Source organism: Panulirus ornatus, chromosome 25 (genome assembly GCF_036320965.1).
Source record: "Panulirus ornatus isolate Po-2019 chromosome 25, ASM3632096v1, whole genome shotgun sequence".
NCBI lineage: Eukaryota > Metazoa > Arthropoda > Malacostraca > Decapoda > Palinuridae > Panulirus > Panulirus ornatus.
The window spans coordinates 4,840,044-4,862,786 of NC_092248.1; the positions used below are offsets into that span (position 1 = coordinate 4,840,044).

At 44.3% G+C, this 22,743-nt stretch overlaps 1 protein-coding gene across 3 annotated transcripts in view; it reads right to left on the reverse strand.

Moving 5' to 3' along the window:
• The window catches only part of LOC139757187 (uncharacterized), a 105,843-nt gene that overhangs the window by 25,693 nt on the left and 57,407 nt on the right, over positions 1–22,743 (reverse strand). For all 3 annotated transcript variants that reach the window (XM_071677324.1, XM_071677322.1, XM_071677323.1), the window contains exon 2: positions 15,095–15,332. In XM_071677324.1, coding sequence (XP_071533425.1) covers positions 15,095–15,332 — 238 coding nt within the window. The remainder of the gene's footprint in view (positions 1–15,094; positions 15,333–22,743) is intronic.

Sequence of the window (22,743 nt, forward strand, 5' to 3'; positions counted from 1 at the left end):
GGGCCACATCTAGTCTGTCTGCGTCACAAAACATAGGCTTCAAACGCTCACGTCTGTGGCACACCAAGCCAAGAGGTCTGTGCCAAAGTGTCCCACTAAATCTCTTAATCAGACGTGTACAAATATCTTTTAAGATTGTAGTCTCAAGTCAAGTGGTATGTCAAGTGATGGTCACCAGCAGGTGAGTGGAATCTCGCGCTTGTCTGGCGCTTGTGTGTTTACCTTGGGTAGAATGTGCTGGGCCCTGTGCCAGGCTCTCTCTCTCTCTCTCTCTCTCTCTCTCTCTCTCTCTCTCTCTCTCTCTCTCTCTCTCTCTCTCTCTCTCTGTATGTATGGAGAAAAGACAGTCCTCCGTTCTGAGTTCTGGAAATCCTCCCCTCTTTTTTTTCTTTTTTTTTTTTTACAAAAGAAGGAACAGAGAACGGGGCCAGGTGAGGATATTCCCTCAGAGGCCCAGTCCTCTGTTCTTAACGCTTCCTTGCTAACGCGGGAAATGGCGAATAGTTTGAAAGAAAGAAATATATATATATATCAATCGCATGTTTACCAAATGGCGTCCTAGCTTCGTCTCTTCGATGTATATCAACTGACTGTTATATTTCTCTCTTGTGTCTCCCCTGATGATGTGATTATTACACGAAAGTGCACTTGGGAACTTTTCGTGTTTCATTTTCCCCGTGGACTCATAGAAATATATATATATATATATATATATATATATATATATATATATATATATATATATATATATATATATATATATATATATATATATATATATGATCCTACATGTACCCGGAAATACATCTGGGCATCTATATAAATATATATGTACCCATACATGCACACCTACATGTTCGAATAGACACACACACAGGCGCGCGCACATATAATAAACTCACACACTGAGACATCATGAATAACCACTACACAAGACAATATCTCCACCCGAGATCTGTCCAGCTACGATGGGCGGGCAACACACAACACCAACACTGGACTTTAAAGCCGATATGTTCCTGTCTTTGGCCCTGGAGTCCGCCTCTACCTGTTTGTGTATGTGTGTGTGTGTGTGTGTGTGTGTGTGTGTGTGTGTGTGTGTATATATATATATATATATATATATATATATATATATATATATATATATATATATGTGAGCGATGGGGTTGTTTATCATAATTATTCGAGCTGTAATCCCATTTTTTTTTTTTTGAGTTTTCCGACCATTACGTCTGGCTGGGATGGAATAATCGTGATCTATTGCCCTGAATCATTGAACCGCGTGTGAGGAATTGTAATACGCGGTATTTAGTGAGGTGGAGCAGCCACGGTCACCCCAGAGACTTGACCCTGGGGGAGGAGGAGGCACGAACGACACCATATACTGTTTCAATGTTTGCGTCAGAAGGCAGCAAAACTCACTTTATGAAATGATGGCAAAACGACGTATTGCTAAATGATTTCTCCTTTTTTTTTACCTGTGTGTGTGTGTGTGTGTGTGTGTGTGTGTGTGTGTGTGTGTGTGTCTGTGTGTGTAAAGGTACCCGTATGTACAGTTAAGGGAGGAAGTTGAACACTCGTGGTGCCTCATCTCTTTGAACTTTCTTTACTATCACGTAACTTCCCAAACTTCTGTGTGCTGTTAGCACCCACAGTTTCATGACTTAGTTCCCCCCCCCCACCATTGCTCCTCGACTCTTATACTCTCAAAGTAATTCTCTGGATATTTTGTAACAAGTTTCTTGTTACATTCCATGTTGTAGGCTCTGGTTGTTCTATGCATATGTCAAACGAAGAGTTCAATGATGACCCCAAACTGGTTGAAGAATTTAAAGGTTGCGATCATGTCACTCCTTACTTTTCTCTCTTCCACTGTGGATAATTTATGGCCTCATTCCTCTATCACTCATCTCTCTTAATTCTGGTACCATCCATATTGCCCTCCTCTGCACAGCATGTTCTAATGTTGGTTTGGTAGACGATGTGAACCACCTGTTGAATATTTCCTTGATTCATGTCGTCGACTGAGCTTCTCATATTCGCCAGCAGAAAGTTTGTCTCCTTCACAGTTCTCTTAAGGTGAAGCTCAGGCGATGTGTCAGGCACATGTGTCGGACCCTGAGTTCCTCCCACTCACACACACACACACACACACACACACACACACACACACACACACACACACATTCCTGCTGCTTATATCCCCATCGATAACATTGGCATCGAGGCTCTTCTTCCTATGGGTTCCATCCTCATTAATTTCCATTCAGTCGGTTTGAATTCCATCAACTGCTTATCAAACCGACTCTGCTGTTCGTTCGTCTAGGTCCCCATGTAAGTTGATGCCAATCCTTTTCAATCTTGAGCTCCTTCATAGCATTTAGTATTATCCTCAGACATATTGAGACGCGAGTCCAAACTCTTTGGCAAGACATTTACATAGATCAAGAAGAGCAACGGTTCCAGGAGTGAAGCCCTGTGGTACACCACTGGCAACCTCAACCCGTTTCGAGAAGGTTCTTCTGACCTTCGTCCTTTCTTTCCCTTCCATTCAGGTCATTTCCTCTCTATCGAAGGAGTTTTCCTACCTTTTATCTACCTGAGGATCCAACTTCTTCACCAGCCTTCTATAAGTAACAGTATCAAATGCTTTCTGGTAATCCATATACACGCAATCCATCCAACCTTATATTTTGTCTTCAAAGGAGCTCACTTCCTCGTAAAAGTTGAGAGATATTTAGAAATGATTCCCAAAAATCATGTTGTCTTTTGCTTGGGTAGTTTCTCCTCTGTAAGTCATCATCCACTTGCTTCCTGATCATCTTTTCCAGTATCTTACTCGTCAACGCAGCATCTTTGACGTATTTTCTTAAAAAAAAAAAAAAGGGTATGATATTCGTCCTTCCTACTCCCTGGGAACTTTACCTTGTTCCAGATACATCTTCCGCAATACTGCACTCGGCTGGTTAAGCAGCGTATCTGCATACCATCTTTGGCAAATATGGAGACACTTCATTGTGACCATCCCATGGTATTCGCTTTTGTGTCGTCTCTATATATCTATGGTTTCCAAGACGTGTCCTCTCCACTCTATCTCATTGATATTCAGGTTATAGTGTCCTCGACGGTGAAAATATCCTTGAAGTTATCAATTAATCCGTCGTATAATCTCACATTTTCAACTCTTCCCTTCAGAATCCTTGAGCCTGATGAGCTGCTCTTTAACTTTCCATTCCAGATTAATTAGGAGAGAGAAGTCATGGGTTATATACCTGCCTTGTCTACGGTATTCTTCTCAAGGCTTCTCTGTTCCTCGTTTCTCCTCCTGCTATGTTCATTCTTTGTTCGTTTATGCCTTTTAGAATTCTGGCTGGCTCTAACCTTGTCAGCATCATCTCCACACTTCGTTCCTGAGCTCTTTCTCGCTTCTTATTTTTGGCATCGCTTACGTAACGACATTCTCTCTCTCTCTCTCTCTCTCTCTCTCTCTCTCTCTCTCTCTCTCTCTCTCTCTCTCTCTCTCTCTCTCTCTCTCTCTCATTCAACTTCCCTTCTGTACTCGCAGCTGAAGGAATCCATGTTCTCCTTCACTGCCAATTCCCCACAACCTTCCATACATGCAACCCTGTCATGGATGCTGACTTCCATTCCCTAGTTTACATACCTATAGAAATTCCCTGATTTTGTGGGATTTCCATGATCGTATCTCCTCTTTGAGCCTCGTTTCACTTCTCTTTCTTTTTCATGTCCTCGTTTAACACACAAATACTGAAGCGTTACACACGGTCACTCTTTTTATTTTTCTAATGGATGTATCATATATGATATCACAGTTTCCACACTCGTGTGTGGAAAGATATGGTCTAGTAATGATGATGAATTACCTCCCTTGGTTTTAATGTGCTGTGCTGTGTGTGTGTGTGTGTGTGTGTGTGTGTGTGTGTGGTGTATACCTATGCATGACGCACAAGGGGAGGATCATGGATTATACCAAAATCGTTTCTGGAGTGTAACCCAGGCTGGCTGGCACGTCAGACGCAAAGAAGCATTTTCATTAAAGGTAAATAACATTATAAATACGTAAGAGAGAGGGATTACAAGCCTCCTCCCGTCTTTAAGAAGACCTCCCAGTCTACCCCGATCTAATCTATTAATGTAATCGGATGAGATATGAAGCAATCAGTTGGGCCGAGTCGAAAATAGAAGGATTCCTCTCCCCTTTTGAAGCGTACAGCTTTTGTTCTCGGATCGCATTCACGGACGCAACACAATTTGTCTCATGCATGTAATCAGACACCGGTAATCGGCTCTGGTGCCGTCGCTAAGGCCCGCGGGTCTGTGTATACCCTGGTTTAACGCCGGGTACTCACTCCCTTCTCTATCCTCAAAGAGGAAGATGAACCGATGGGTCGACTGTGAATCCACTGCCTAGTCCGAGAATCGAATCCTAGATCTCTTGATCCATAGTCGCAAGGCTGACCACTACGTTATAATGAGCCCACAAGACACTGTTTCCTACCTTGTCCAGCACTTTAATGTGTCTCTCACTTTTCCATTTCTCTCTTTCGCCAGAAGTTCACTGTTCTTCTATACTTCCCGTAGGAGACATACGGCGACCTGAGTTGCCTTACCTTCACGTCTCCGTAATTCATGCAAGAACAAACATACATCTGGTGAGGTTTTGGTGGAGTTACACACACCTCAATGTGAGTGAGGGACAGCTTGCCTCACTCGCTCACAAGTGCGGTAGAGCAAACCTCACCCACACTGGTAGGGAATGTCTGCTTCACTCCGGGTGTAGGCAAGAATGCGGCAGCCGCGCTCTGTCTGTGTGTGTGTGTGTGTGTGGAAGAAGGCACGCCGACGTTCCTCTGTGTGTGTCTGTGTGTGTGTGTGCGGGAAAGCAATGTGGCGGCGGCTGCCACAGTGCGTGCGGCAGAAGAGACTCATTGTATAGATAATCTAGACAATTTAGATTCATTTCGCTAACTCATGGTGGTCCCAACCAGCATGAATGGTGGAGGGGCGCACAAAGGACTCATATAAACCAATCAGCAGCCGGGGGTTTAAGGGGGGGGGGGGGGGGGCCCGCGGCACTCAGATAACAGACACTTGCGTAAGAATAAGAAATCCTTCCATATGCCGCCTATAACAAATATCTATCTGTCTGTCTAATGATCTATCTATCCATCAATCTATCAATCTATTAATCTATCTATCAATCAATCTATCTATCTGTCTATGTATTTACCTATCTATTCATCAATCAATCTATTAATCAATCAATTAATCAATCTATCTATCTATCTATCTATCTATCTATCTATCTATCTATCTATATACCTATCTATCTACTTACCTATCTATTTATCTATCTGTTTACCTATATTCAACTTTGACCTTGACCTTTTGCTACTGCATGACACATCGCGTCTCTGCCAGGATCACCTGCATGATCCCATAATATAGTGACCCCCCCACCACGCACCTGAACCCCCACCCCCCCACCGCACCTCTCGAGATTACCAGGACTCATGAACTGATCATGTAGGTAGCGAAGGTGGTGCTCGGGTGATAATGCTTGGCTTGGAGGGGTGGGTCACCCTTTGGTTTCATATCTTCCTCAGGGAGGATTATAGTGGTGTGTGTGTGTGTGTGTGGGGTGTGTGTGTGTGTGTGTGGGTGTGTGTGTGTGTGTGTGTGGGTGTGTGTGTGTGGGGTGTGTGGAGGGAGGGAGGGTATTCCAACCCCCGCCTTACAGTGGGGTATATGTGTGTGGGGGTGTGTGTGTGTAGGGTTGGGAGGTTTATTCCAACCCCCTCCGCCTCCTCTATTGGTACAGAGATGACATTACGTTCCGGTCGTAGCGCCAGAGGCAAAAAAGATAACAAAAAAAAAACTCGGGTCATATCTTTTAGAAGCCGCGTCTTTGTGGCGGTAATGGTCGCTAGCTGTCCGGCATCTCTCTCTCTCTCTCTCTCTCTCTCTCTCTCTCTCTCTCTCTCTCTCTCTCTCTCTCTCTCTCTCTCACACACACACACGCTTTCCTCCACCTCCCTCCTCCTCACCACACAAGCCACCATCATCTGCCATGGCCAAGCTATACACCTTCTTAGGTAGAGCAAAGGAGCTAGGCTAGAGCTAGTGAGGTACTTCTGCTCTGTATAGCGCTGTGCTATATCTATCCCAGAGCTAGTGTGCGTTATCATATAAGGGAAAAAAAAAAAAACGTGTTAATTCATCAAACAACCAAGTAATCTCTCATCTATTGTGGCCACAGAGCTTTCAAATGCGCTTAGGATTTCTAGATTTTAATTACAATTTTCCTGTGCACAGTTTCACCGTAGCTTTTCATCTCGATATTTTGCTTAGATTAGCAAAAAAAAATGTTTAGAACATGTGTTTTATGTACGTATGACCATGGCAGAACAGTTGGGAAACTAACCACCAAATGTTTATCTATCCCTGATATTGACATGTGCAATTCTGATACGAGGATTCAATGCCATTAAAACTCATCTCCCAGCCAGTCTTTTATCCTTTCCTTCAAAGGATTGCTGATCAATGCGACTGTTTGTAGACTCTTCTTGCCAAATGAAACTTACTTTCATGATAAGAACTCTTGACTGCTTACAGCAGTTTTCTTACCACACCTTATATTCGTATCACACTCTTCACACACCATCTCTATCGACCTTTCATATGCTTTCCGTTTCTCTAATCATTTCCCTCTAAAAATCGTTATATGAACTCTTCCGTTCAAGAATACAGATCAAAATTCAAATTCACACACAGACACTAATACACACATGTGTAGACACATATACGTATACAAGAAGAAAATTCAACTCACAAATAGACATCTATCTCCAGACACAAGTGTTTACCTGTCTACCAATGCAATCCTCACACACACACACACACACACACACACAGTAGTCGTAGAATTGTGAGTAAACACAGGTGAGAGATTTTGAGTTTAATTTCCCTAAAGTCTGGCTTGTGCAGGGAGCATTCTTCAGAAAGACCGGAAAAGATTCAGAGACAATGAAATATATTTCTCCGCAAGCCACTCCTCACCTCGCTGGACGCCGCACCACGTTTCCTTCCCTCAGCTCCAGGTCGGCTATTTTCCCCAGTCCCTGGCCCTGTCCACCCCATACATTCCATCACTGCAATTTTCGCAGTGCGTTTTGCCAAGCATGTATCCCTCCCGGTGGCTGATCACCTCTCCTACGTGTATGTGGGTCCTGGAAGAATCGTGTGTCTTAGTCTTCCTGAAGAGCGCTTGAGGGCAAGACGAAACCTTGTATGAATAAAACTCAAAAGCTCCTACCATCCCGATCCACACACACACACACACACACATACACACACACACACACACACACACACACACAGACACTCACAAGGGTATACCAGTGCCAGCGTTGGAAGGGATAAAAGTTGAGTTGAATATTTTCCAACCTAGTCTCGGCAGTTAAACTACGGGTTAAAGATAAATTCTAATGTTGCTCTACGTCAACAAGGCTGGCTTCTGCCTACCACTGCCTGTGTCCCGCTTTTCTAACAACAAACAATCTAGATACATTGAGTTGGGTAAGAGTTCCACCAAACCGTGGAGAGGTTCAAAGCTCTCGACGCGACTTGCCGCCCCCCCTGTAAACCAAGCCGGCATTCTGTTTCAAGAGGAAAGACAACATATGAGCCAGTGAGACGCCTTCTTCACTGTGTATTTACCAAATAGACTCAAAGGCAACGATGCCGCGGGAAATTGACTTAGCAGGGGATGCGTTCCCCAGTTTCTGTTGCTTGGGTTCTGCATCTGATTGTTGCAGTGGGGCTCGAACGGGGTCCCCCAGACGGTCTTGCCTCGCTTTGGTTCATCGGTTCATTGTTCCACTGGAGCTCGAATAGGTTCCCCAGACTATTTAATCTTGCTTTGGTTCATCGGTTTGTTGTTTTACTAGGCTCAAACAGGCTCCGAGACCGCAGCTTCTGCTGCTTTGATTCAGCAGTTTATTGTTTCACTGACATTCGAACAGGTCCCGAGTTGAGCATCTGTTTGTTTCACAGGAGCTCCGGTGATATGAGACTAATTTTTGTTGTTTTGGCTTATAAGTTTCATGTTTCACTGGGATTCGAATATATTTCCGTTGTTTTTGGCCAAGGTGATATGGATTCATTAGGTTTCAAACAGGTTCTGACGTTAGCTTCTCTTCGTTTTGATTTATTGGTTTATTGTTATTGAAGATGAAACAGGTTCCGAAACTAGCTCCCGTTGGTTGGGCTCCGCGACTTATCTTTTGGAAAGAGGCTCCAAAAGTTTCTGAGACTAGTTTATCTCGTTTTGACTCAATGGTTCGTTGTTTCACGGAAGCTGGAATAAGTTCCAAAACCAGCTTGTGTTCCCATGTCTCTAATAACTCTCCGGTTTTCACAGAGAGTCGAACCATTTTTGAGACGCTTCTATCATTCTAATGATTTGTTCATAGGCTCACTGGGCCTCGATTATTGGTCTATGAATTGTCTTGGTTCAGCAATTTACTATATCACTAAGTGTTCAAACAGCTTCTGGGACTAGCGTTTCTTGGTCCAGTTCACCAGTTTCGTCTCCAACGGGTTTCGAAGATGTTCTTGAGTTGTCCTCTGTTTCACCAGCTCACCAGGAGGCTGTTTCGCTGGATCTCGAGGCCAACCTATCCCAAGCTTCTGAAACTACCCGTTAGGATTGTACTGCTTCACCGAGTCTCGAAAAAAAAAAAAGAGGATCGAACTTGGACTGAGAAAATATGCAAGAAAATGCAAACCTGGGCGTAAAGACGACCTCCATGTATCGATTTTGAAATCAAATCAGTATTCAGTGAACCTAAATGTTGCCAAAGAGCACAGTCTTTCATTACGGCATTAAGCCAGATCCGGGATATCTGAACTGAACCATATATTGTAGATCGGAAAGCCTTTGACGAGGATCTTTGGATTGAATCGATAATTTTCATTGTTTAAAAGATTGATTTGGACAACAAACATGGCAGGGGATATAGATTCATGAGAGGGGGTCCAACCCGGGTACACAATCATTAACTTGACCTTTGTCTGTGGATGGGAACTCGATGGATGAAATATAGCAGTGTGTAACAACTGCTGGACTTACATATTGACAGCGACGGAATACCGGGAATCACTGATGGTTACATTGTGCGTGAGAGAGAGAGAGAGAGAGAGAGAGAGAGAGAGAGAGAGAGAGAGAGAGAGAGAGAGAGAGAGAGAGAGAGAGAGAGAGAGAGAGAGAGAGAATACATTCGACTTCCCTATGAGTTCCTAGGAAGAGAGCCTTTTCCCCACAAGGCTCAGCTAGGTGCTAGGCTCGTATCGCCCCCCGGCGTATTTTCACCTGCTTCGCAGAACCGTGGTCGTCTACTCAGGGAGGGAGAGAGAGAGAGAGAGAGAGAGAGAGAGAGAGAGAGAGAGAGAGAGAGAGAGAGAGAGAGAGAGAGAGAGAGAGAGAGGCTTTTGCGTGTCTGTATGTGTCTGTCTATGGAGGGAAGGGGTTAAGCCTTAATGTATGTCCTCACGTGTGTGAGGAAGTTCCGCCCACGCATGTGCGTATGGACTAAGCTTATTACCGGTCGTCCTTCCCCCCCAGGGGATAGTGGAACACACACACACACACACACACACACACACACACACACACACACGGGAGCACAACAAACCCCCACCAACCAGCGAGCGACGCCACCCACGCCAGACTTCCGCGACTGTGGTGGGTAAGTGCGCTAATTCCGAGGCTCTCCCTCCCTTCCTCCCTCGTCCGTCTCCGGATGACGTGACGGGATCTATGTATCTGTGAGGTGATGCGGAACCTTTTTTTTTAAAAAAAAAAGAGGGGGGAAAAAATAACTCATCTAATCAGCTACACAAGAGTTTCTGGGACCAGCCAGGCTGCCTAGCTACTTCGGCATGTACGGCAAACGTAGACTACCTCATTAATTATTCAAGAAAGCTTTTGCTGCCCCCCCTTCCCTCCTCCCTCTCCCCCTTCCTCCCTCCCTCCTTCCTTCCTCCCCTCCACCCTTCCCTCGTAGGAGTCACCTGGTTAGTCCACAACTTTCGCTCAAGGGCCACATACTTTCGCTCACCTCCTTTTTGTTATGTGTACATACGTATCGTCGTCTTTTGTTCTCGTCCTTTTGAATATTTTCTTTATTTCTTAAAAAAAAATAGTTTTACGTAGTACTTTTTTGTAAATACTTTTTGAATATACTTTAGATAATTTTATATGGCGATATAAAAGGCGTAATCAACCAGAGGTTACATTACGTCGGCAATGAGTGAACATAAAGCTAACGGTTACAGCAAAAAAAAGCTAATGTTTATAGCTGAGGGAGAGGCCGTTTGGTTAGCTGCTGGTTAAGCTTAGATAGCGTACTGGGGTTTCTTTTTAGGTGAACTAGGATATTCGAGTTGCCACGTCGCCTGGAACAGGTACCTTAGGTGATGACCAGCATTAACCATCAGGTCTCCTGCCACGAGCACTTAAGGTGACCTGGTTTAGGTACCTCAGGTGAAGGCCACCATAACCCGCAGTTCACCTGGTGTGGATACTTTAGGGGAAGGTGACCATCAGCTAGTCAGGCATCTCGGGTGAAGACCACATTTAACTACAGGTCTCCTGGCACGCGGACCTTTGGTGAAGGTCACTGTTAATCACAGGTCACCTGGCACAGGTACCTCAGGTGAAGGCCATCACCTACTACAGGTCACCTGGTTGAGACCCCTCACCTTCGTTACATATGGGAATCCGTGAATCAGCGAGAAACTAAAATAATTAATTAATCCTCAAGTTTCTGACACAAATCAATGAGATCCTATTCGAATTTGCATATTTACGAACAAACATTTGTGATACATTATAAACAAATGCATATCAATTAACATAAAATAACTGATTAACGATTTAGACAAGGAATTACATTTAGCCAGTTCAAAACCGGGGTTATATGAAGGCTAAATTGTGCTTCTGGGTAATTAAACCAAGGTGGTTTATAGTTACCTAAAGCAGGAGTGGCGACTGGCCAATATATTGGCTCGCCTGTGTCGCAGACTTCGGACGCTGCCAGCATCTATCCGAAGGAGAAAAGATATTCTAACTTGTTCACCACGAGGCCGTTGACAGCCGCGTCTCTAGAACTCCCAGTCTTTGATCTCTTGGCTTTCCTCTTAAGTAACCCTCTTCAGTGTCTCCCCAAGCTCTTCTTCACCCCCCTTCCTCAAGCTCCCCATGCCTTGCTCTCCCTTGAGGTGGAGGGGGAGAGCCACTATTACTCAGTCTAAAAACATTATCAACACTTCTTCCACCTCCTTTCAAGGGAGGCAATTTTTATCTTATTCTGACCCACCGTCTTTTCAGTCTTATTACCAAGAACGTTCCTGGCCATAACTGGGGTGAGGCTTCTGGGCATAATTGGAGAGGCTCTAAGCCACAGTTGGTGAGACTTCTGGTTATAATTGGAGAGGCTCTTGGCCACATCTGGTGAGGTTTCTGGTCATAATTGGTGAAGCTCTTAACCACAGCTGTTGAGGTTTCTGGTCATGACAGGAGAGGCTCTCGGCCACAGTTGGTGAGGCTCTGGTCATAATTGGAGAGGCTCTTAGCCACAGTTGGTGTGGCTCCGAGAGCCACAACCGAGGAGCCTTCTTGCTAGAATTTCTAAGACTCCTGGAGACACAAACTCGAAAACCTCCTTGCCGCACCGGTGGAGACCCCCCCTGGAGCTACGACTGGCGCGGTCGCCTCGCCCCAACTGGAAACGCTCTAAGCCATAACACAGCAAGGCTCCTGGCCATAACATAGGAAAGGCGCCTAGCCACAACTGGAGACACCTTGCCACAACAGTAAGGGAGGGGGGGGGGGACTGACGGAGACTCATGGCTGGCAGCGTAGTTCCCCGTCGCTAGAAGTTGCTACAAAGTTCTGGAAATGTTGGTCTCGGGAGAATGTTGAAGACGAGCTGTTCTAATTAAGGTAAAGTTAGGCGTTAATCACAGACGAAAACTGAGGCGTGAAGGCTGCTTGAAATTCAGTGAGAACTCGCCCACCGGGGTGGTAATGGCGGGGCCCGCGTGATGATTTGTGATAATTTGTGATCATTTACGATATTCTCGATTCCATCTCGCCACGACATGAATTACTTAGGCGTAACGTCGCCTGACTGCACCCTTGGGCTACTGGGGGGAGAACTCAAATGAGAGAAGCTGGCAGCCAAATGCTTTGATGATAGTAATTGGTCTCCAGTCGTCCCCGAATCATGAAATACTGTTATTTGAACATTAATCGCCATGGGTGTGTCTAGTTAGGTCGAATCACCCAGTTTATAGTTTCACCCCGTCGTGTGTGTGAGAGGAGGAGGGTGGTGCATGATCCGAGTGGGATAGTGTTAAAGAGGAATTCTATCACCCACTGTATCAAAAAAGAAATATATTATCAGTAATCTGGCTGGGTTATTGTGGTGGCTGGACCTGCGGTGGTGCTCGTTCAGGCCGACTGGATCTTAGAGTTTATGGGTCTGGAAACTACTGTGTCGGATACTGGAATTCTCTTTTGTTTGTTTCTGTAGATTGAAATCGCTGGCAACTTTGGCGTACGTACACGGGTATACGCACACACAAGGTACACGATAATGAACATGTACACACACACACACACACACACACACACACACACACACACACACACACACACACACACACACAATATCACGTACATAAAGACTCATATACCGTCACACACACACACACACACAATATCACGTACATAAAGACTCACATATACCGTGTGTGTGTGTGTGTGTGTGTGTGTGTGTGTGTGTGTGTGTGTGTGTGAGTGTGTGTGTGTAACTTTGTGGATATCCACCATGAACGTATGAACGCAGCTGCTGCCGCATGCACGTGATATGAAGCCTGGCGTGTTCCCATTGTAGACATATTCCCCGAAATAAAAGTGTTGTTCATACTTGTAATTGAAATCTGGCGCAGGTTTCCCGCGGAAATAAGTGCACAAATAACAGAGATTCCGAGGCAAAGGCTATGTATGAGACCCTGGCTACAGCGGACCGTACAGCAAGCCGTGCGTGTAGGAGGCAATTTGTAAGCCTTAATGGAGAGGTAACGTAAGAGAATGGGATAATTATGAGATAATTTCATCGTAAATTGTAAAGCCTAATGTTGGTAGAGAAAATGGTATAGGCTGGTGGCGCATATCTTTCTTTCTTTCTTCCTTTTTTCTACTGTCCTTTTCTATTCGCCTTTTCTTTGGTCCGATTCTACCTTCTGGTGACGGGCAGTTTTCCAGACCCCCTACGAGCTATTCAAGGATCGGTGTTGATGTATCAATACTTCATGGAAATGGTCGTTTATGACTTGCGACACCCTCCTACTGAGGCACTTGCTGGCAGGTCTGACAATCCAGGCAGCAACGGTTGGGAACTCAGTCAACGGCCCTTCCAGGAATGGTTCCTTTCCTCTCCATTGATCTACAGCTGCCTCCAGGGAACAGCTCTCAAATGGCTCATTACGTTGTGTGTGTAGACTCTTCACTAATACCGTGTTAGGGTATTTCTTTGTTATTCCATCAGCTTTGTCCCTAAAAGAACTGAATATTGTTCAATCAGTTCCAATAGGAATTGTCACCACAGTTCCAGGTCAGAAGGAAAATGAATCACTTGTCCAGATTCCACTCAGATCTACCAGCATTTTCAGGGATTGTTCTTTAAACAACCATCAGTTGTTCCAGGGATATTTGACACCCTCTTTCCTTTACCACGAATTAAAGTTACTGATTCAGTTAGTCTTCCAAAGATAGTCATTTACTGATTCATTCGTCCTCTCAGAATCCTGGAACTCCGTCACTCCGCAAACGTGTGTCACATCCCACTGCCTTTCCAGCAGATGACCTCCGCGGATTCTGGAAACCCTTCAACACAATGAATCAGTCCCTTGAACCACTCCCCCTTTCCCCCTTGCGGTACCAGCGAACCCCTGTCACACCGATGGCTGATTCCAGGGATGGAATTATTTCCACGACCCTGACCAATGAGGGTGAAGCCATCTCTCTCCCATTACACCACACTGACCACTCGCTCTCAAAGGTACAAATAGATTCAAAGCTTTTGCTTCATTAACTCTATATCCTTGAGAAAAGACTACGGTAAATGGTATCTAAGAACTTTATCTCTAAGCTGGACTTAAACAGATGATCTCTTTCACTGACACTATAAGTAACTTAATCCTTCTTAAAGCTAGAGTATCTTGCTAATTATTGAGAATACTTACGCTACATACTGTTGTTACTAACCTAAGAGTTTATTCATGACCTTATTTTTGATTTGGTGACCTGGAAATGACCTGGCAATGACCTGGTACTATCAGTAAACTAATTTCGTGAAAATGACCCAATAACAGTGGTTTTAATCTTGCATTTTGGGATTCTGGTCTATCTAGCTTGCTACTGGCCTGGCTCTCTGTCGCTAACCTAGTATTCTCGTGCTGACCTGTACTCGCCTAGTAGCACTAATGACCTGGTACTGACTGACCTGGTCTCAATACTGACCTGGTACTCACCTAGTAGCCCTAATAACCTTGTACTAACTGACCTGGTCTCCATACTGACCTGGTACTCACTTTGTAGCCCTACTAACCTTGTACTAACTAACCTGGTCTCCATACTGACCTGGTACTCACCTAGTAGCCCTACTAACCTTGTACTAACTGACCTGGTCTCCATACTGACTTGGGACTCACCTTGTAGCCCTACTAAGCTTGTACTAACTGACCTGGTCTCCATAATGACCTGGTACTCACCTAGTAGCCCTACTAACCTTGTACTAACTGACCTGGTCTTCATACTGACCTGGTACTCACCTTGTAGCCCTACTAACCTTGTACTAACTGACCTGGTCTCCATACTGACCTGGGACTCACCTAGTGGCCCTACTAACCTTGTACTGGATAACCTGGTCTCCATACTGACCTAGTACTCACCTAGTAGCCCTACTAACCTTGTACTAACTGACCTGGCCTTAATACTGACCTGGTATCCTGGCGAAGGGGACCCCCACACACGTGAGTTCCGTGATGTGTTCGGAGACAGGAGTGACTGTCAGGGCGGCCTTCTGACCCTCGGGGGCGTACCTGCATGTACACATGAGGTTGAACGTGCACGGAGCCACCTGGGAGAGCGTAGCCTGCCAGAGGCAGCACGCCCAAAGGCACGCCCAGAACCAGGTACGAAGCCAAGGGTACGCCGGCCCCCGCTGCTGCCACGCCATCTACCGGCAGAAACAAGAGACTTTCGTTCTATTTCTGGTCAACATTGCACTTCCAAATCAGACGTTTAAAGCAAATACGTCCTTTACATTTTATTCTGGTAATGAAGCGAATTAAGTGATTATAATTAGTTCGTGTCAAAGACATGTCTAAATCAAATTTAAATACTTATTGTCTGGTTCTGACAGACACCTGAACATGACTGGAACACTGTATATATCCTACTGTGTAAGAGTTTCAATTCCTGTAATGATGATAATAATAATAATAATAATAATAATAATAATAATAATAATAATGATAATAAAAATAATAATGATAACAATAATGATGATAATGATCATAATAATGATAATAATAATAACAATGATGATAATAATAACAATGATAATAATGATGATAATAATAATAATAATGATAATGATAATGATAATAATAATAATGGAAATAATTACAATAGTAATAATATACAATGGTAATCATAATTACAGGAATAACGGTAATAACAATTATAATAATGATAATACTATCAATAATGATAATGATGATAACTATAATGATAATGATGATAATGATAATAATAATAATAATAATAATAATAATAATAATAATAATAATAATAATAATCATGGGGGATAGGGGAGAAAGAATACTTCCCACGTATTCCCTGCGTGTCGTAGAAGGCGACGAAAAGGGAAGGGAGCGGGAGGCTGGAAATCCTCCCCTCTCGTTTTTTTTTTTTTTTTTTTTTTTCCAAAAGAAGGAACAGAGAAGAGGTCCAGGTGAGGATATTCCCTCAAAGGCCCAGTCCTCTGTTCTTAACGCTACCTCGCTATCGCGGGAAATAGCGAATAGTGTGAAAAAAAAAAAAAAAATAATCATAATAATAATAATAATAATAATAATAATAATAATAATAATAATAATAATGATATAAGAATAATGATAATGATAATAATAACAGTAATAATGAACATACTAATACTACTACTAATTATGATAACAACCACACTAATACTAAAATGAATAATAAGGATAATGAGAAATATAATAATGATAATAATAATAATAATAATAATAATAATAATAATAATAATAATAATATTGATAACTAGATATGTTACAAAATCTGATTTGATTCTAACATTCATTCATGAGCAAATACAAAAAAGACTATGGTCTAAATTGTCTCATTATACACATAAAATATTTTATGACTACAAATAAATCATTTAAATATAAATAGCAAGTTACATTTCGTGGATGAGGCGCTTTGATGGTTATCATTTCAATGTTATGTATCGCGACTTATTATACCCATAACTTCAGACCTTAGACTACCTTGAAATGCTCTGTTACTTTGCTTAGGATTCTAAATTCCCTCGTACCAGACTCTCAGGCCAGTGAGGGTATGGTTTGCTTGCCTCTTAGCTCATCTATTTAAATGAATATGCATAGAAATAGCCTGTGGTATGATCACCCTTAAGGCAATACAGAAGTGTTCATTTCGAATAAGATTTAAGTTATAACATCTGTCTATACGTAGCTGTTGGTTGAGCTATAACCTAAGAAGATTGAGTTATGACATCTGTCTATACGTAGCTGTTGGTTGAGGTATATCGAAGCCATAGGACTAAAGTGTGATTATGGTACCTACAATACCAAAGTTGGAGTGTGGTATCTGCAGCACCGGGGCTAGTGTATGGCACATGTAATACCAAGGGCACTGTATGTATGGTATACTTGTCGTATTGAGGCTAGAGTGTGTGGTACTTGAGGTACCAAGGCTGGTAGATGGTAATAGACTTTAAATTTCAGAAAGCTACGAGAATTATCAGGTATATAAATCTCCCTCATTCACCACTATTTCATGGGTATGTAAGACGATCCATTGTCTTGCTTAATAGTGCATACACCTACTAAACAACAACCATGAGACTCACAACAGATGAGTTATGAAACAAGATTTTCAAATTTACTCCCTGCAAACATGGTGCGTGTGTGTGTGTGTGTGTGTGTGTGTGTGTGTGTGTGTGTGTGTGTGTTGGAGGCCACACGGTGTGAATGCTGAAGAACCTCTGATGATGGATTACACAATATGTACCGTCCGCCAATTACTGCATGAAGTGAGGCAGCTTGGATAAATCAAGGGGAAATGGTCCGGCCCGTGTCCATCAATGGTGATTAATCGTAGCTCCTGGTCGAGTGAGACAGTACGACCCTTGAAAGTACATGATTTACCGCACCACGTCCCTAAGTTGCCACGGAGGAGGGAAAGGGAGGAAGTTCGAAGTGGCCGGGGAGGGAAGGACCCGCGGTGTACGAAAAGCAAGAGGGAGAAGGATCAGACATGAGTTAATGGCGTGAGAAAAGAGTGAGGTAAGAAAGGGCCCCAGTGAGGAGAGCGGGCCCTGGACGCCTTTGTGAGAGAGAGGCGAGTGTGCGGGCTTACAAGGAGAGGCGGCGGTGCGAGGGGTGCGAGCCCAGATCGAAAGTGGAGAGGATTGTGCTGGTAGCGGTGGTGGTGGGGAGGGAGGTGGAAGTGTGGGGTGTCAGGAGTTGGGGTGGGGGGGGGGGGGACGGCGAAGCGGGTTGTCACCGGAGGTGGCGTGTGTCTGTGTGTGTGTGGGTGGGTGGGTGTGGGTGGGTGTATCAGCAGAAAACAAGGTGGGGTTACCAAATGGGTGATGTCATGTAAGCAAATGGGTGAAGAGGGTCAGCAGGTGAAGGGTTCGTGTCAGAAGGTGAGGGAGAGGTGCTGCTAGGTCAGCAGGTGTGAATGAGGTCAGCAGAGGACGTAAGGTCAGCAAATGAGAGGATCAGCAGGAGAGGGAGGGAATGCTGTGGGGGTCTGCTGGTGAAGGATATACGTGGGAAGGACAGATAACCGGAGACCTGATGGTCCATGAAGGGATTATCTGTTCGAGGAAGACAGTCGTGTCCTGAGGTCATAACCTGATCCGAGTAAGATATAGGATAGCAAAGCAGAGGGCACCTTCCCATCCCACTGCTCCCTCCGGCTCAACAACGCGGAAAAAACAACAAACTCACATGTGACACCGTGCTGTGTGTGGAGAGTGTACTGCCATGGGATTTTATAGGAAACTACGAGTAGGAGAAAAATGTTCTTTGTCCTGACTGTAGTGAAGCTCTCTGGGGACGAAGACCGGTAGGGGAAAAAAAATGACTGAATTTTAAGGCAATGAACTTTAAATGTTTCTTTTTCTTTCTTGGAACAAGTGTATATACTGATATATATATATATATATATATATATATATATATATATATATATATATATATATATATATATATATATATATATATATATATAGCGTTAATGAGAGGGCCTTAATGATCAGGGCTTCAGTAATTAATTGTTTCTTGAGCCTTGATGTGAAGTCTTCGAACTGACACCATCTGGTGGAAATCTTCTCCAAAAGTTCTTCAACTCTGGAGCTAAAAAGACTTTCGCCTTGATTGGGTTATTATTTCTAGTCTCTCGAATCTCTAACGTGAAGACATCTCTCTGTTATGTCGTCTATATTATTTACCCCACGTCTTAGGTCTCTCAGCCTACCTTCATAAAGCTTAATATAAAGCTATGCAATTATCTTTTCCCATCTTCTCTGAATTTGTTCTAGCTTTTGACTTATCATAGATGAAAAGGTAATGGCTAGAGTCGAACACCATTCTCCCAAATGAGGTTTGACCAGGCCATTGTCAAAAGCGTGCGTTGCACCGTACATTTCAAAGCTGATATTTCAAACTTTGAGGCTAAAGCTAAGCATCATGTCAGCTTTATAATGTGCGGATAAGTACCTTCTTCCGTATTTTAGACCATTACCACTAATAACCCAGGAGCAATTATCTTTTTTTTTTTCTACTTGTGATAATTTCGTGGGAAATATATATATATATTTTCTGTGTTCTGTGAAATTCGTCTAAATTGAAGACGATTTGCCGTGTCTCGGACCACTTCAACAATTTGTCCAGATCACTGTCTCTCTGATGAGTTTTTTCTTTAACAGGATCAGCAGGTGGTGAGGAGGGGGCTTGGTTAGCAGGTGGAGGAGGAGGGAGGGCGATAGATCAGCAGGTAAGGTAAGGGGCTAGGTGTTGAGGGAGGGCGATAGATCAGCAGGTAAGGTAAGGGGCTAGGTGTTGAGGGAGAGGCAAGGGTCAGCAGCTGGGGGATGGATTAGAGTCAGCAGGTGTGGGGTGTGTGAGGTGTGGGCGCTAGGGTCAGCAGGTGGGGGTGGAGGGTTGGTGGGGGTAGACCAGGGTCAGCAGGTGGGGGTTGTGAGGTGAGGGGTGGGCCAGGGTCAGCAGGTGGGGGTAGACCAGGGTCAGCAGGTGGGAGGTGGGTAACTATGAAGGACACGTGAGGGTTATCGAGCGGTAAATCAATGTGTGGGTCACGCCAGCCAGCCAGGCGTCACACCCTCTACCACAACTACTACCATCACCACCGCTACCACAACTACCACCACCACCACCTCCGCTACCACCACCACCACCACCTCCGCTACCACAATTACCACCCCCATCACCGACACCACATTAGCTAGCCAGGCGTACACAACCTCTACCACAACTACCACCATCACTGTTACCACAACTACCACAACACCTTCCACCACTACCACCATCACCACCACAATAGCCAGTCAGGCATCACATCCTCTACCACCTCGTACCACCACACCCACTAACACTACTACTACTACTACTATCATGCCCATTCACCACCACTACCACCACAGCCACTACCACAACTACCATCACCACCACCACCAGGCCACTACAACCATCACCAACATCCACAACCACTGTAATAAACCTTCTACCACCATTACAACCATCACCAACACGTCCAGAACTACTATTACAACTCTCCAACTACCACCACAACCACAACTCTCCAACTACCACCACAACCACAACTCTCCAGCTACCACCACAACCACAACTCTCCAACTACCACCACAACCACAACTCTCCAACTACCACCACAACCACAACTCTCCAACTACCACCACAACCACAACTCTCCAACTACCACCACAACCACAACTCTCCACAACCACTGCACTACCACCCCAATTGACCGAAATCCCCTAACATTAACCACGACACACGACCACCTACTCCTGTCCCTACCACACGCTTGCAGCTAAAGAATTCAATAGACGGTGCCACAGTAAAGGTACGCTGTGCCACAGTGCCACAGTAAAGGCAAGCTGTGCCACGGTAGAGGAACAAGCTGTGCCACAGTAAAGGTACGCTGTACCACAATAAAGGTAAGTTGTGCCACAGAAAAGGCAAGCTGTACCACAGAAAGGGAGATTCTTATAGATTCCCGTCATACAACACAGGAAGGAACTATGTCACTCATTTACAAGAAGGTAATTTCATTAGTAGACATTCAAGGCTTCGATTACATTTTCTTTTAAGTGGAATTTAGTATCATTGTAAGTCTTTATCATAATGTAATCCCCCTGGGCTAAGTAAAATCATATATGAATTTCCCATAAATTTCCTATGAAGTCCATAAATTCAGAATTATGAAGGGAGATATTTCCAGCAGGGTTTTAATGAGAGGTTCTTACCTCGCTGTGAAAAATGTAATCACTCAATTTTCTATGAGAGTTTGATAATGCTTTCCTTGTACGCTCATGAGACTTTCCAAATGTCTTTCATTTGAAGTTATCAGGTCTTATGAAGATTTTTCAAAAGGTGTCATACATATTCCATGTTTACCAAATGGCGTCCTAGCTTCGTCTCTTCGATGTATATCAACTGACTGCTATATTTCTCTCATGTGTCTCCCATGATGATGTGATTATTACACGAAAGTGCACTTGGGAACTTTTCGTGTTTCATTTTCCCCGAGGACTCATAGGAAAATCTTGATCACGCGCAAAATATTGATCCTTTCCAACATAATATATATATATATATATATATATATATATATATATATATATATATATATATATATATATATATATATATATGAATCGAGTTAACGGCTTTATGTCCTCTTGAAAGAGCCTTGGGTAAAGTCATTCACTCACTCCCTGTGGGATAATGAGGGATCGTGAAGGTAGTATAAACAATAAACTCTAAATTGGACACTTAGCTGCCTTGAGAGGGTGTGTGGGTGTATGTGTGTGTGAGTGTGTGTGTGTGTGTGTGTGTGTGTGTGTGTGTGTGTGTGTGTGTGTCCTCCAGGCTAGTCACTCCCCCCCACCAACAGGTCAACATCTACGTGTATCATAATCTTCCTCACTGATCACGTCACCCGTCAGGATGCTCCAGCAGAAGCTGAACCCAGTCCAGAAGGGTGAGGGAGGTGGTGTGGGTGGTGAGGAGCTGCTGCTGCTGTGAACCACAAATTCCCCTACAGTATGTCAAAGCTTGGAGAGAGGAGGGAGGGAAGAGGAGGGAAGGGGTCGTGGTGGTAGCAGTGAGGTGGGGAAGGAGTGGGATGGTGGGTGGCAGGAAGGGGGAGGGGAGACGCACCTTACTTAGCATTGCTCGAGAGCTCCATTTGTCAGACCCGCCGTAATTAGTCACGCGAGACCAGATGATGGTTTCAAACAAGCTGTTAAAAAGATTAAACAGAACTAGCAACTGTCTGGTTATAAGCTGTGGTATTAGAGGAAGGGAAGGTGCATATATATATATATAAGTGAGAGAAACGATCCGGAGAGCATCGTTTCCCAGTGTGTGGGTGCAGCGCATGTGATCGGTGGAAGAAAGTAGAGGAAAATGTATTTGAAAAGTTCACACATGTCCACATACAACAATGTGCCCTCATGATTCTGAAAACCATGAACTGACGCCACTACTACCCTCGCGGTACTGATGCCACTATCCTACAGGAACTAACGCCACTACCCCTGCGGTACTGATTGCCACTATCCTACATGAACTAACGCCACTATCCTACAGGAACTGAGGCCACTACCCTAGAGGGTCTGTGACGCCACTACCCTTACGGTGACTGTCGCCACTACCCTACAGAAAAACTGACGCCACTACTGCAAAGGGTCTGACGCCACTACCCTTGAGGAACTGACGCGACAACACCTGCAGGGGGGGACCTGAGCGAACCTGTGGCCAGCACAAGATCGCCCCACCTCCACGTACACGGTCGGTGTGGTAGCACGTCCGGTGTCTGCCCTAAATTTCATTCTGGGTCGATGGTATTGTGGTGGTGGTGGTGTGTGGTGGTGTGTGTGTGGTGTGTGGCACGCTTGCTGATTCTTCCCACGCGAGCTGGTGGCAGGTCCCCGTGGCTGTCATATTATGGCATGAATGAAATTACATTTTTGTAGAGAATCCGTTGCTTCTGCTCATGAGAATCCTCACCATCATTTCAGTTACTAAGCTCATTATCAATTA